Source organism: Acanthaster planci, linkage group LG21 (assembly GCF_054643075.1).
Source record: "Acanthaster planci isolate LZ-2023a linkage group LG21, COTS_SCS, whole genome shotgun sequence".
Lineage (NCBI taxonomy): Eukaryota > Metazoa > Echinodermata > Asteroidea > Valvatida > Acanthasteridae > Acanthaster > Acanthaster planci.
The window spans coordinates 10902417-10915638 of NC_141797.1; the positions used below are offsets into that span (position 1 = coordinate 10902417).

General features: G+C 37.6%; 1 protein-coding gene across 2 annotated transcripts in view; it reads left to right on the plus strand.

The window, feature by feature from the left end:
* LOC110979841 (uncharacterized) overlaps positions 1-13222 on the plus strand; it is a 50081-nt gene that overhangs the window by 13006 nt on the left and 23853 nt on the right. For both annotated transcript variants that reach the window (XM_087130961.1, XM_087130962.1), the window contains 21 exons: positions 347-424; positions 950-1087; positions 1436-1579; positions 2066-2281; positions 3262-3333; positions 4054-4116; positions 4718-4792; positions 5738-5809; positions 6234-6302; positions 6816-6884; positions 7242-7313; positions 7732-7800; positions 8560-8700; positions 9082-9153; positions 9709-9780; positions 10885-10950; positions 11204-11281; positions 11615-11799; positions 11899-12004; positions 12354-12547; positions 12823-12889. In XM_087130961.1, the coding sequence (XP_086987087.1) occupies positions 347-424; positions 950-1087; positions 1436-1579; positions 2066-2281; positions 3262-3333; positions 4054-4116; positions 4718-4792; positions 5738-5809; positions 6234-6302; positions 6816-6884; positions 7242-7313; positions 7732-7800; positions 8560-8700; positions 9082-9153; positions 9709-9780; positions 10885-10950; positions 11204-11281; positions 11615-11799; positions 11899-12004; positions 12354-12547; positions 12823-12889 (2118 nt within the window). The remainder of the gene's footprint in view (positions 1-346; positions 425-949; positions 1088-1435; positions 1580-2065; positions 2282-3261; positions 3334-4053; positions 4117-4717; positions 4793-5737; positions 5810-6233; positions 6303-6815; positions 6885-7241; positions 7314-7731; positions 7801-8559; positions 8701-9081; positions 9154-9708; positions 9781-10884; positions 10951-11203; positions 11282-11614; positions 11800-11898; positions 12005-12353; positions 12548-12822; positions 12890-13222) is intronic.

Here is a 13222-nt window from a genome sequence, read left to right on the forward strand (position 1 = left end):
TTGTGTGTTTCATTAAAATCCAAGTGAAATGTCAAGTCCCTATGGTCGTATCTCAGTCTTCCTGTCAAGTGTCAAGTGAAATGCCAAGTCCCTATGGTCGTATCTTAGTATTCCTGTCAAGTGTCAAGTGAAATGCCAAGTCCAAATCCATTCTAGTTATTAAAGTACTCCAGTTGAATTTTTCTTGCCAAACCTTGTGTTTCTTTGGCTGAGCCTCAAGTCACTTCAGTCTCAAGTGGAGTGTTTCTCAGTGAAGCTAAGACTGCACTTAAAAACTCCTCCAAAATAGTCCTGTTCTCATGAGAATCTGTCAAATTTTCAAGGTGAACTGTTTTCCCCCCTGCAGATATTTGAGCAACAATCACTTCCAGTATGTTCCACCTGCTGTGCAATTCCAAGAGCGAGTCCAAAGTCTGCAGACTCTGTAAGATCTCCTTTATCCTCCTTAAGTAGATCTCAACAGTCTGGACTATTACCATATTTAGACGGCCTACTGCGTCACAAATCTCACGCAATCACAAGACTGATTCTAGCTGCCTGCAACAAATTGTATGGGTGTTTCCATGTTACGGGGTGCTTTATTTATAAACATTGCAGCATATGGAACAAAAATAACGAAAAATTTCAGTTGCAAAAATTTGATCGGCTGTGCAAAAAACCTGACTATAGACATAAACTAGAAGTTCTAAAACACGTTTGTGCCGATGGGATTTAAAATTTGTTGTTGGAAACTTAACTTGAGTGGAATTTGGCAAAAATTGCAGTGTCAGTAGGGAAATTTAAAGGTCACTATGCCCATATCTGGTAATACTCCAGAATGCTGTATCGGAGGACCATCTTACACTTCTCATACTGTTCTCGTTATACTGCCTTGTGGAGGAACAGTGATATTTCATTATGTTTTTTAATATGCTTGAAACTTCTTGAAATTTGTCCTTTAAATGTCTAGGAGTTTGACTGGCAATGACATAACCTATCTTCTAAGCGGAGCATTCTCAAACGTCACAACATTGGCCACTCTGTATTTGTCTAGTAACCATATCATCTCTGTTGAGAATGGCGCATTTCCCGAAAACATCAATTACATGTAAGTAATTAAAATCATTGCATTGCTGTGAAAGTTCTTTTAAAATAGTGTCAAGATTGACTTTAGGATTGACCTGAAGATTGACTTCAAGATTGACCTCAAGATTGACCCCATGATTGACCTCACGATTGACCCTCAAGATTGACCTCAAAATTGACCCCAAGTTTAACCCTGTGATTGACCTCAAGATGGACCCAAGGATTGACCCCAAGATTGACCTCAAATTGACCCTGAGATGGACCTGAGGATAAGTGGCTTTAAGATTGACCTGGAATGGCCCCTAAGATGGACCCTAAGATTGACCCCATAAGTAGCTTTGTGTGTTAATTTTGCTCTTGTTTCTCACAGTGGAATGTCTGGTAATCAGTTCTACTTCTTACATGAGAACCCATTCACCAATCTATCATCTCTGAGAACCCTTGATTTGGCATCCAATGAGATTGATGTTATACCAGACACTGCATTTGATGGCTGTACAGATTTGTCGTACGTGTAAGTATCAAGATTCTCCACAGAATAATACTCCACATATAATAATGTACACTCCCCGGCATGTAGATCTGTTTTGTCCGAAGACTAAGCTGATGTTCTGGTTTTTTAATTTGTTGCAAAGGACCGTTCGATTTGAATATTGGAAATAAACTTGTGAAATAAAAACAAACTACGGACTGTTTAGATATTATCAGAGGTTTGTACTTGTGTTCCTCCATTTCTAAAACATATTGCTGGTTTCAAGGTTTTTAATTACAGTTCATTGCAGACCAAAGTGAGTTCATTCCAACATTGCAGAATTGAAGAGGGTTCACAAGCTAGACTAAGGAAACCATTTTGCAAGTTGATATATTTCATAAAAACCTCATTTGATTTATTTTCATGCACTTTTGAATGTTAAAAAATGATGCATTGAGATAAATTTTAATTGAAGGTTTTAGTGCATCCAGCTCTCGTAAATACATTTAATATCTTTTTTCCATTCAGCGCTCTTTCAAGCAACAAGATTGGACGGATTCTTATCACCACATTTGAGGATTGCCCGTTATCTAGCAGCTTACACCTGTCTAACAATGAGATAGCTTACATTGAGGATGGGGCAATTGCTCATGTGACATCCACCAGCTCAATTACCCTGCAAAATAACCGACTGACAAAGATTCCAATGGGAGGAACATTTGTTAATCTCACTCTCTCGTATTTGTAAGTAGCTTTTTACAATCTCTTCACAAAATTGCCTCATTGTAACTTTATTTTTTAGTCACAAATGGGGACATCATCTGTTATAAACTTCGGAACAACCTCACTAAAGATGCACACAAATTGTTATTAATTGAGTACATAGAGAAATGAAATGAAAGTGTTAGTTTACATTTAAATATTGCCTCCAAATGTCAAAATTCTTGAGATTTTTGAATGTGATCAATCATTTATGATCAATCAATTGTGATCAATTATGCGGATGATATTGTTTAAAGTTGTCCTTTAAAATTTACATTCAGACCTCATTTCTTGATGAAATAATTGATATTTCATCTTATTTTGCCTTGAAAGATTTTTGACCTTTCCGGTGTTGTACAAGGTTCTTACGTTGCACTGCTTCCCTTTTCCAACTCCCCCTCTGAATGATGTCACACATGCAAGACATTAGACACCTCTTTCCTTTGGTGCCTTCTGGTCCAAATGGAGATATTTGCTATGATGTTTATCGTAATACATTCAAAGAGTGTTTGCTTAGCAAAAACTGATTTGCAGCAAACATTTATGCAGTGTTCATTCTTGGCCCAATTTCATTGCTCTGCTTACCGCAAGCAAAACACAGATGCTTACCGTAGCAGAAAATTTGGTGCTTATGGCGAATATATTTTACAGGTTAGCAAAGAATTTTGGCTTGTGCGCATGTGTATACCCCGTAACCAAGGATTCTGTGCTTAAAGGGTTAGCGCAGAATTTTTTCTTCCAGTGCGGTTAGCGCAGAATGGAGATTGTAAGCAAGGAATTCTGCGGTACGCAGCGCCATGATATTGGGCCCTGGTCTCAGTCACAGCTGCTCTTTCTTAACATGTGCATACAAAAAGCATGTGTTGATAAATCTTCTTGTCCTCCATACACTGGTTTAGAATATCACTGTTCTACTCCTTCCTCGTCCAGCATTAAAAAAAACTCTTTTTCTGTTTATGTAGATTCCTGAGTGGAAATAAGATTATTGAAGTCAAAGCTGGGGCCTTCCAGAATTTTCGAGCCTCGAATACACTGTAAGTGCACTGAAGGGTATCCCCCAGAATCTGTCACAGGGTGTTTCATTGTTTTCAAAACTATCAGATTCCGTCAATATTTTCTTAGAAATGCCCCACAATATTATGCACAGACGCTGCATTGAAATCAAGTGTTTTTTGAAATTACAATTTTCATTTTTGTCTGGAAATAATTTTTTTGGGATGATCCAGCATTTTTTTTGTCAGCCAAAATGTTAGCAGTTTTATTTCTCCTAAGGGAAATCCAGGTTTCAAAGACAAAGTCAGTAACACGCAGCAGACAAAAATTAGTTTTGTATTTGTGTCATTCTATGAATTTGGGGTCCGATTGGTGACATTTTTCCGTCCCTGTTACACCTGATATACCCTGTATATTATTTTTGAGGTAACCTGCAGTATTTATTTAATCTTGGATATGAAGAAGTGAGATCTAAACATTAAACAATCAATCATACACTTGATGTAACAGGGACAGGAAAAATTTATAGAATGACCCGTTTTGCTAAAAATCATATCAAACTCATTGAGTTCCCATATAAAAAATAAGGCCCTGGAAAGTTCTTCGTAGAATTTTACCAAAACTGTAATCCCGTTGTCACTACCTGCTTAGACTCTTTGCTGATGGTAGGTGAAGTTTTGGTTTCAACTAACTGAAGGCTAACTGAAGTTGTGACTTTGATAAACCTGAGATCACCTTTGGAACTTTCTTGTCTTTTTCAGGTCTTTGCAGAATAACGACATTGCACACATTGAGCCCTATGCATTAAACTCAGTGTCGGGCGGGTGAGTTTTTCCTGAATGGTTGGCATTAAAATCTTATCATCTTGACTTGACTTAAATGCATCAGCCTGTACCCTCATCAAATGAACAAATTCCAATCATACATGTAACTTGCAGTATAAGACAGAAAATTGTTGATAACTCACGAGAAATGTATTGCCTGTTTATGCACCAAATAAGAATGAAGCAAAGATGTACAATCCAGGGATCGGCATCAGGTTGGCGAAGTAGTTCTTTCCTCATCTTTCACCTGTGTGGCCCAGGTTCCGTCTACATATGCATTGGGTTTTCAGTCCCTACCTGATTTCTTAGGTTTTTACCCAGAAATGTGTTCTATGTTGTTTTCCTTCCCCTCTAAAACTGTAACTGCTTCTTACTAACTCCTGTCTACAGATGTAGGTGGATGTGGGTGGTTTGGCAGCTGCCTTAGGAACCCTTGTATGCCATTGGCTCAATCATGTTTAATGTCTTCATTAAACAGTGCATTTGAACACATTTGTATGAAATGAATAATTATGATTTAGTAACCCGATTCCAAAGTATACACTTATCGTTCCTAAAGGCCCAACTGTTAGGATCTGATGATTTTTGTTTTACGTTGCAGAAACCTGTATTTGAGTTCCAATCCTCTACAAACCATCAGTTCTTACTCCTTCAACGATGTTTCCTTCACTACAATGTAAGCTGAGAGATTAGTCTTTTCTGGCTTCCTGTCATTCATTGACTGTCATAAATGGGGGAATGTGTGCTTGGGCAAAGGACGCTGATAATGGCCTACATGTAGATGAAAAGAAAGGACATTTTCAGTACCTTAAGTTCTCCTGAGCTGTCTGAAATGTATAAGTGAAATTGGCCAAGCACATGGGAATGAGCGTCAATTGGTTGGGGAGGGGGGACATGTCAATTGCCTCCCTCCCTTTTTTTGTCTGCATGCACCTTGCAGAAGCATTTGTTTAAAAAACTGTCTAAAGTAGCCAAAAATTGTCTCAAATTACAGCACGGAGCATCTATCCTCCAAAATGTTCCGGGGTTCTTGAGTGGGCCCTGGACCCTACGTTGCTCAGAGCTTTGCACTTTGTGCTTGCATTTGTTCTGATCAGGGCTACATCCCCCCCACTTTTCAAAATGGATTGACTGACGCCCTTCAGAAAGTCAAAATGTGTTGAACAATTATAACTTTCTGACAGTTTTATTCGACAATTTTACTTCTTTTTTCTAAACGTTCCTCTTGCCATGTTGTACATTTTTGTGCTTCCCATGAGTGTCAGAGAATACCAAGTTGTGATAAGCAATGGAACCAGTACATGTATTTGTGGGGACGCGTCTTGCGTTAAGGGGACAGGTTCTTTTGTTAGGCAAATTTGGACCGAGTTGCGGGGATATTTTCTTTGTCTACATACAGTTTGGGGTCCCCACAAAATAGGTGAAATATCAAGTGTATCTCCCCACAACTACATTGCAGGAGTATGTGATGTTTGCTCGAGTAGGAAAAGTTTACAGCGTAATCTTTTCTTTTTCAAAATTCAAAGCATTGGGTCTAAAACAAAATCTTTGGTAAGTGGCTAACAGGTGGTTAAAATGGATTTAAGTGTGATATTGAAATGGAATTCTTTCTTGTTTGCAGTGATCTTCAGTCCATACAACTGACAACCATTCCATCGTATGCGTTTAATGGAGTCACAGCCTCATTATATTTGTAAGTGAACTCACCTCTTGACTATTTTCATGAGCAAATACCCAGATGGATTCTGATCTATCAGCCTCGAACTGGACCAAGAGAGGGTGCTATTTTCTCAGCAACAGAGGCCTCTTTGGTCGGAACTAAACTTGGCTGGTTCACAAACGACTAGGAAATGCACATGTTACGGTCACACTGCTACCAACCAGTTGAACACTCTCAACCAATGTGGCTCTTTTCAACTGACGATGGGCCACTTCTGCTTGACATGGATAGAAAGACTTGATTACCAGCCAATTGTTATAAATGTTTGTGGTTCTTTTCAGTGGTTCTCTGCAATTTATTACAGAGTACATAAATTTGCTTATCAGCGGGCTGTGTGATAGTGACCCCATTATCAATGGTCTCAGTGATATCATAATTCTCTTTTTTGTGCACACAGTCACCTTCAGTCAGGAAGTCTAACAACCCTTCGTTCAAATTCATTCAGCGGTGTTTCAGCTGGCTATCTGTAAGTCACCTTCCTTGTCTCTCTTCCTAAACAAATACCTGGATTGAATTTTTTTGTTTTTTCCTACTCCACGATGCTGAATGGCCAAGATTGTGATCATGTGTTGATTGGTGCATGAATCTCTGAAGACTCTAGTATGATGTGATGTAGGCTCTTGTGCTAATTGGTCAAAAGTGATCATGTGATGATGCATAATTAAGTTCATGATTGATATATAAAGTTTGAATTGCTAAAATTTTAATATTTATCAGTGCATCGATAGGCCTCATTGCTTATTTGTCAAGAAAGTAATTTTTCAAAATGGCTGTGGTAATATGATGTACCTGACTCTGCTGTTTTTGTGATAAAAGTGTAATGTCCTTCCAATGAAATCTTTGGTGATTTTGTTTAGGAACTATGTTAGGGAGTCATTTAATTTGGAATAGTCGGAATGTTCCATTTTGAAATGCCTTGTTGTTATTCCGGAACAAGTGGCGTGAAGTGTCGCTAAAGTGAGGTTTTTATTTTACGTAGCTACATGCAGTCCAATTCCATTGCTGTCATTGAAGAAGAAGCATTCACTGGCTCTGTTAGTCATGATTTGTAAGTATTGGTTCTTAAGATTAAGAAACATTTTGCATTTGCTTGATTTTTTAAGCACCAATTGTATCAGAAATATTCAGAAACACTGGATAATATAGATCATAAAAGGCATTGAGCAGAAATTTCTAAATTTAAATAGCAATATGAGAAAATTCCACAAGTTATACCAGAAGCACAATACAAAAGGAACCACAACAAACTGTAATAAACAAACAAAGAGTGAATTCAGGATTGTAACAACCTGTGATACGAATCATGGAAATTCATCAAGAGGTCACTTTCTTTGGTCCGTTTGCATTGTTTCCATCTTTATTTATGCATAATGTTTGGCAAGGTAACTGCTCTTTTGTCTTGTAGTCACTTGGAGAGCAACCAGATTAATGATATTCAGGGCAAGATGTTTGGGGATGGTACAACCATCACAGATTTGTAAGTATTGACAAAAGTGATCTGTTAATCACAGACCGGTAAGAATCTTCTTGCAGGAAGCTTTTATTGAATCTCATCGATGATTCATGCTATTGACTCATCCTATTCAATCAGATTTCACCAAAGGTTCTTTGTAATCCTCCAACAACTGGAGATTATTAATGCAATAAGACAAATTTACACTCTGTAGAGCAAACTTTAATAGTTCACGAATGCTAACCCTTATTCCTGTCTAGGAATTTGAGGAGTTTGACCCAAATTTACTGGGTGCATTCCAACAGTTCAGTGTGAATTTCAAACTGTGGACATTGTTACATTGTCTTGTGGCAACAAATTTGGTCCTCTTGGTTGTTTTTGTTTTTTGTTTGGAAACTGAAAGTGGAATGGACAGTTGAAGTGTGGTATCTTCTTTTTTTAGATATCTACACAACAATATGATTTCCTCACTTCCTGGCGACACATTTGATGGAGCAACTATTACCACACTGTACGTAGTTTCAGGTTTGTTAGTTAAAGGGTAGCGTTATAGTTGATTGGTGAACACACCTCAACCTGTTACGATGTTCTCATTATATTTAATAGTAATTCACATCTTGAACCGTGATATGTAATGGGAAAAATTATGCATGTATGCAAATTTAGTATGCAAATTTAATAAGCTATATCTCGTTCCAGTTTACAGTGTCTTTATTTGTAGCCTTTTCACAGAGTTATAAATCCTCAGCGGACAAACTTTCAATGCATTTGGAATCTTAGAAAAGTCTTGTTGCAGTGTTTAATAGACAACCTTACTGTAACTGTAGGACAAAGTTGTTCAACTTTGTTACAACTTTACTTCCTGACAATAACTGTCTTGCTACAATCTAACATGCAAAATGTAGCACTTTATGACAACCTTGCAACAACATTAATTCACCTGCACAACAGCCTTGTTGTAACTTTGTCACAGCCTGTAGTTTTCCTTATTAACCTCCCAGGTTGTCAGAGGGATCAAGGACTCTTTGGGTTAAACCTGTTTAAACCTTGTCAAAATATTGTTTCAACCTTATAACATTAACACTTAAAAGCACACAGCAATTTTTTGCAGTTGTGTAGTAGCCTTGTTTTGGTCTTTTTATCACATTATAGTGACATCCATTGTTCAACCTTGTACTGATTTTGAAATAACGCTATTATAACATTGCCACACCTATGTCACTGTGTCATATGTAACCCTGAAGTTGTACATCTTTCTTTTAATTTGTAGTTCATTGTACAACAACCTCATCACGGCTTACCCAGCCAAGGCATTGTCCAGTCAGAATCTCATCAGTATTCAGTTGAATGATAACCAGATTGGGACGATTCCTGACAATGCGTTTGAAGGACAGAGCAGTGTAGAGACATTGTAAGTTGAGCCTTATCACAAAAACCTCAAAATCAACAATTAATGTAGGAATAATGTTGACCTTTTTTCACAATATATTTTGCAAAAGATTGGCCTAGGCACTTGAGTTTGTGATCTTGGAGGAACAGTAACTAAAAATGTTTAGTACAAGTCATGTGGATAGTTTGATCAGGATACTTGAGATGTTGTGCTCTCTGTTCTAAAACCTGATTCAAATATCATAGGCTTGATGAGCAGGGGTAGTAATGCTGCTTATGTACCTTAATTGAGCAGTGTCTCAAGAGGCAGAGCAGAATGCCGGTACTGTTGGTTGACAAAGTTGGTCCCAAGTTGAGGGTTGATTCTTGGGATGGATGTTAATAATGTTGTCTTGGTTTACAGGAACTTACAAAATAACAGGTTGACTGATATCCCAACTGGTATCCTGGCACCGTTAACCAGCTTGAAATATCTGTAAGTACATCGCTTGTTGTACACCAACATAATCTGGAATATATACATACATGTAAAGCAGTTGAGCATTCCCTGAATTAATGATGGTGAAGTGTAAGGACTGTTTATTAACTAACCAAGGAATTTGCTTTGTTACATATTTGTATATCATTCATAATCATAAAGATTTAATTAATATTAATTTTAAAACAACATGCACTTTTCATTTAATTGGAAATGCATTGTTTTCATTCACCTTTTTTTGTTTCCACTTTTGGAAAGAGCCTTGATCATGTGAGAAAAGTGTCATTATGTTGAATTGTTTCCTCTGATGAGGTGTAAAAACTACTGATATGCAAATGGTTTGAATAATTAGAGAACTCTTTCTTTTAGTTGAAGAATTAAATGGACTGTCGCTGGCATATCACTGTCTTACTCTTTTACTAAGTCAGTTGTATGCTTTTCAATTTTTTTTTGCATTTGAGTGTATCATTCGGGAACGTGAGTTTTGTGGTTTGCTTTCTGGCCTGTATCAGTAAATTTACATAATTATGCATATCATTTTTTCCATTAAAGATATCTGAGCCAGAATAACATAAATGGAGTAGCTGAAAATATTTTTGATGGCTTGGCAAACCTGCAGATAGTGTAAGTACCATTTAATCATTCATATTCATTACATGTAAAATCATTTTCATGTTCTTCTGAATATTCATCTCTCCCAATCAGGAGAGTTAAACTGTGATTAGACTTTACTTTTTTCACATCGAATATTCATGTTCATCCAAGGACATGGAACAGTGGATCAGGTTTGGGGAAGGAAACGCAAAGCATTTTGGGTATCTTGATACCTCCTTGATCATTGCAGGGCCTTCTCAGCACAAAATTTACTGAAGCATGAGAAAACCTTGCTTTAAAAACTGAAACCAATTTCATAGAGCTGCTTAAGCACAAAATTTGCATAGGTGCGAGAAAACCTTACTTGATAAATCAGGTAACCAGCCAAAACTCCATGTGATATATATTGTTTTGGGATCTTATATAGCTGTCTTTTGGTTAGCATGACAATCAGATAGAGTTTGAGTTGGTAACCTTTGTTTTTAAGCAAGGTTTTTTCACGCTTGAGTAAATTTTGTGCTTAAGCAGCTCTATGAAATTGGCCCATCAGGTTACCAGCTCAAACTCTACGTTGTTGTCATGCAGATCAAAAGGGAGGTAAATACCGTTCCAAATCAGTATACATTACAAGCACAGGAAGTTTTGGCTGGTAACCTGATTTATCCAGTAAGTTTTTTCACGCTTAAGTAAATTTTGTGCTGAAGAGCTCTATGAAAGTGGCCCCTGTGGTCACTGCAAGCTCCCATTTTGTGTGTTTGCTGGAATGTCAACTCGGGTACACCGAGTAAGCAAAACCTGTGTTCATTGCAAGCTCCCATTTTGTGTGTTTGTTGGAATGTCAACTCGGGTACATCGAGTAAACGAAACCTTTCTAACAAATCAGGCCTTGTCCGCACTCTTTTAATGCTGTCTTATTAGGTTCCTTGACAAATACCACAAACTAATACCAACCTATGAATTGTCTTGTTAGAAGTTTGATGCCTTCAATGTGTTTTACATGTCTGGCTTTTGGGACAGGTATTCTTGATATTTGTGCTTTTTGCTTCAAACCTAACCAGACCCTTATTGAAACCAAATGAGTTTAGAACAATTCATCAGAAATAGTTAAACCAATATGAATGTCTTTCTCTCCAGAGACATTTCTAATAATGAGATTACCCACTGGCCCCAAATGCCTCACCTGCCTGACCTTCGGCAACTGTAAGTTTTTGTGTGTTGAATGTTGCATTTGTCCATATTTCTGTAACATCTATTACATACGCAAACATTTTAAAGATCACAATAACCTGAAATGTTGATCGTTTGTTCTTTTGCTTTGAAGATTTTTTATTGTATTATCCTGTTTACTTTTGTACTTTGGCAAATAAAATGATAATAATAGCTGTTATATGACAAAAGCAAAGTTAGAAGTTAAGCTTGATGAGTGCATCACATTTGTCTCGTTTTCTTCCAGAGATATTTCAGACAACCAGATTGCAACCATCGGCCAATATGCCTTTAACATGCTTGATGTCCGTGTCTTCACCTCTTTGTAAGTTACTGGAAAAACATTTTGCTATGTGGTTGGATGTAAGCTGAGAGCCAGTGGAACACTTTGCTTGCATTGAGAAGCCTCAAGTAAAGTTGAAAGAGACTGAAATGTTCGTGGTGGAAGACAATTTTTAAGTGGAAGAGAGAGGAGGTCCACTGTGCAAGTATTGACAGCGGATAATCTCAGGAAGCCTTGCCCTTCAGTAAGCTAGTTACACTGAAAGCTTTATAAACCTTTCCCCCTTCCCCGGTGAAATTTTACAACCTTGACAATTTGATTCTGAATCTGGCCATGAGTAAAGAGACATTGTATCTTGGAATTTTTTGATTCCAGAAATCTTGCTAACAACCCTCTAGGATGCACCTGCAACCTGTATCTCTCTCTTCAATTGTACAATGCTTCCATCACTGGTGGTGCATGTACGACACCTAACGAGACAGCAGGTGTAACATTTACCTATGCCAACCAACTACTTCCAACTTACTTTCTAAATGCACAACCAGAGCTTTTTCAATGTGGTAAGTTAACATTTGTCTGAGAAACATTATAATGAATTGTCATTAAACAGTGAAGTCCCTCTTATTTGAACTTAAATACCCAGTTTTGTTCCTATGTAGCTCCATTTAATGTGACAGCAACAGTGCCAGAGATGCAAGAGATACAGGTGGATTGGACGGCACCTGCTAGGCAGTATCCAGGGAGTCAAAATGCCATGGATGACTGGTAAGTGTCTCTCTAAACCCACTGAAGAGACGCAGTTTACTGGAGACAGAAAAAGGTTTATCTGGCTTGATTTGTGACTCATTTTTATTCCACTGAAATAGAGAAGAAAAACTAACAAATTGGACGACACTAGCTGTGTAGGGGTGATTTCAGTGTAATTTCCTCAAATTTTTGTAAGTTGAATTGGAAAAAAGGAATTTTTTCACCAATCTCGCTTTAATTTTTTTCCCAGATCCAAGATTTACATTGAAATACATGTTAAGTGTTTGAATTAGGTACCGTGTGATATCATGTGATGAATTGTTCTAAACTTATTTGGTTTCAACGAATGACTCTCTTTTCTGCTTAGGATTTTCGATTTGACATGCACCAGCAGCTCTGCACCCAATTTGTTTCACAATACGACCAACACCAGCCATTTATTCACTGCTGAAGACAGCGTATCAAGTGGTGCTGATTATATTTGCTATGTGACTCTGACTGTGGGAAACTATACTAGTGCACCTGATGAATATGTCCCGGTAACTACACTGGAGAATGTTGGTATGTATATATGGGCTTTGGTCAATATACTTGGTGCTTTATATACAATAACTATGCTCTATACCTTAGTATTAAAATTTCCATTACTCCTCGCACCTGATGAATATGTTCTATTCACTACACTGGAGAATGTTGGTACTGACACGTGAACCTTGTCTGGGCAATATTTTTAGTGCTATATATTTACTATATCATATCTATATACACAACATACATGTGTTATACATGTTGAGTATTGCTTTAGCTGTTGACTGGTTTCTCTTTGCTCTTACTAGCTGAAACTAATACCACTGTGACAACAGGGGACGATATTCACCTGAATGTCATCTACTATGACTTCAGGTATGTACCAAGACCACAGCTAGATTAAATGTTCCCTGGGCACTAGACACCAGTATCCCATAGTTTCTGTTTGCCTGTCATTAGCGCTGATTTTATGTTGCTAGTTAGTATTTGAGCTTCTTATTTAATGTTGGTGTTCAATTCTATTATAGTAGCTGATTTGAAGCTCTTCCGATGTAGACAACGCAAACAGAGAAATCAAAGGATTTTAAACAATCTAATGGCGTGCATTTTGTGATGCTTTGTATTACATTTTTTGTAGAGTTTGCAGGCCCCTGAATAGTTTTAGGTCCCTCAAGGCACAGTTTATCCTGCCCTAGTAGACGTGAACTG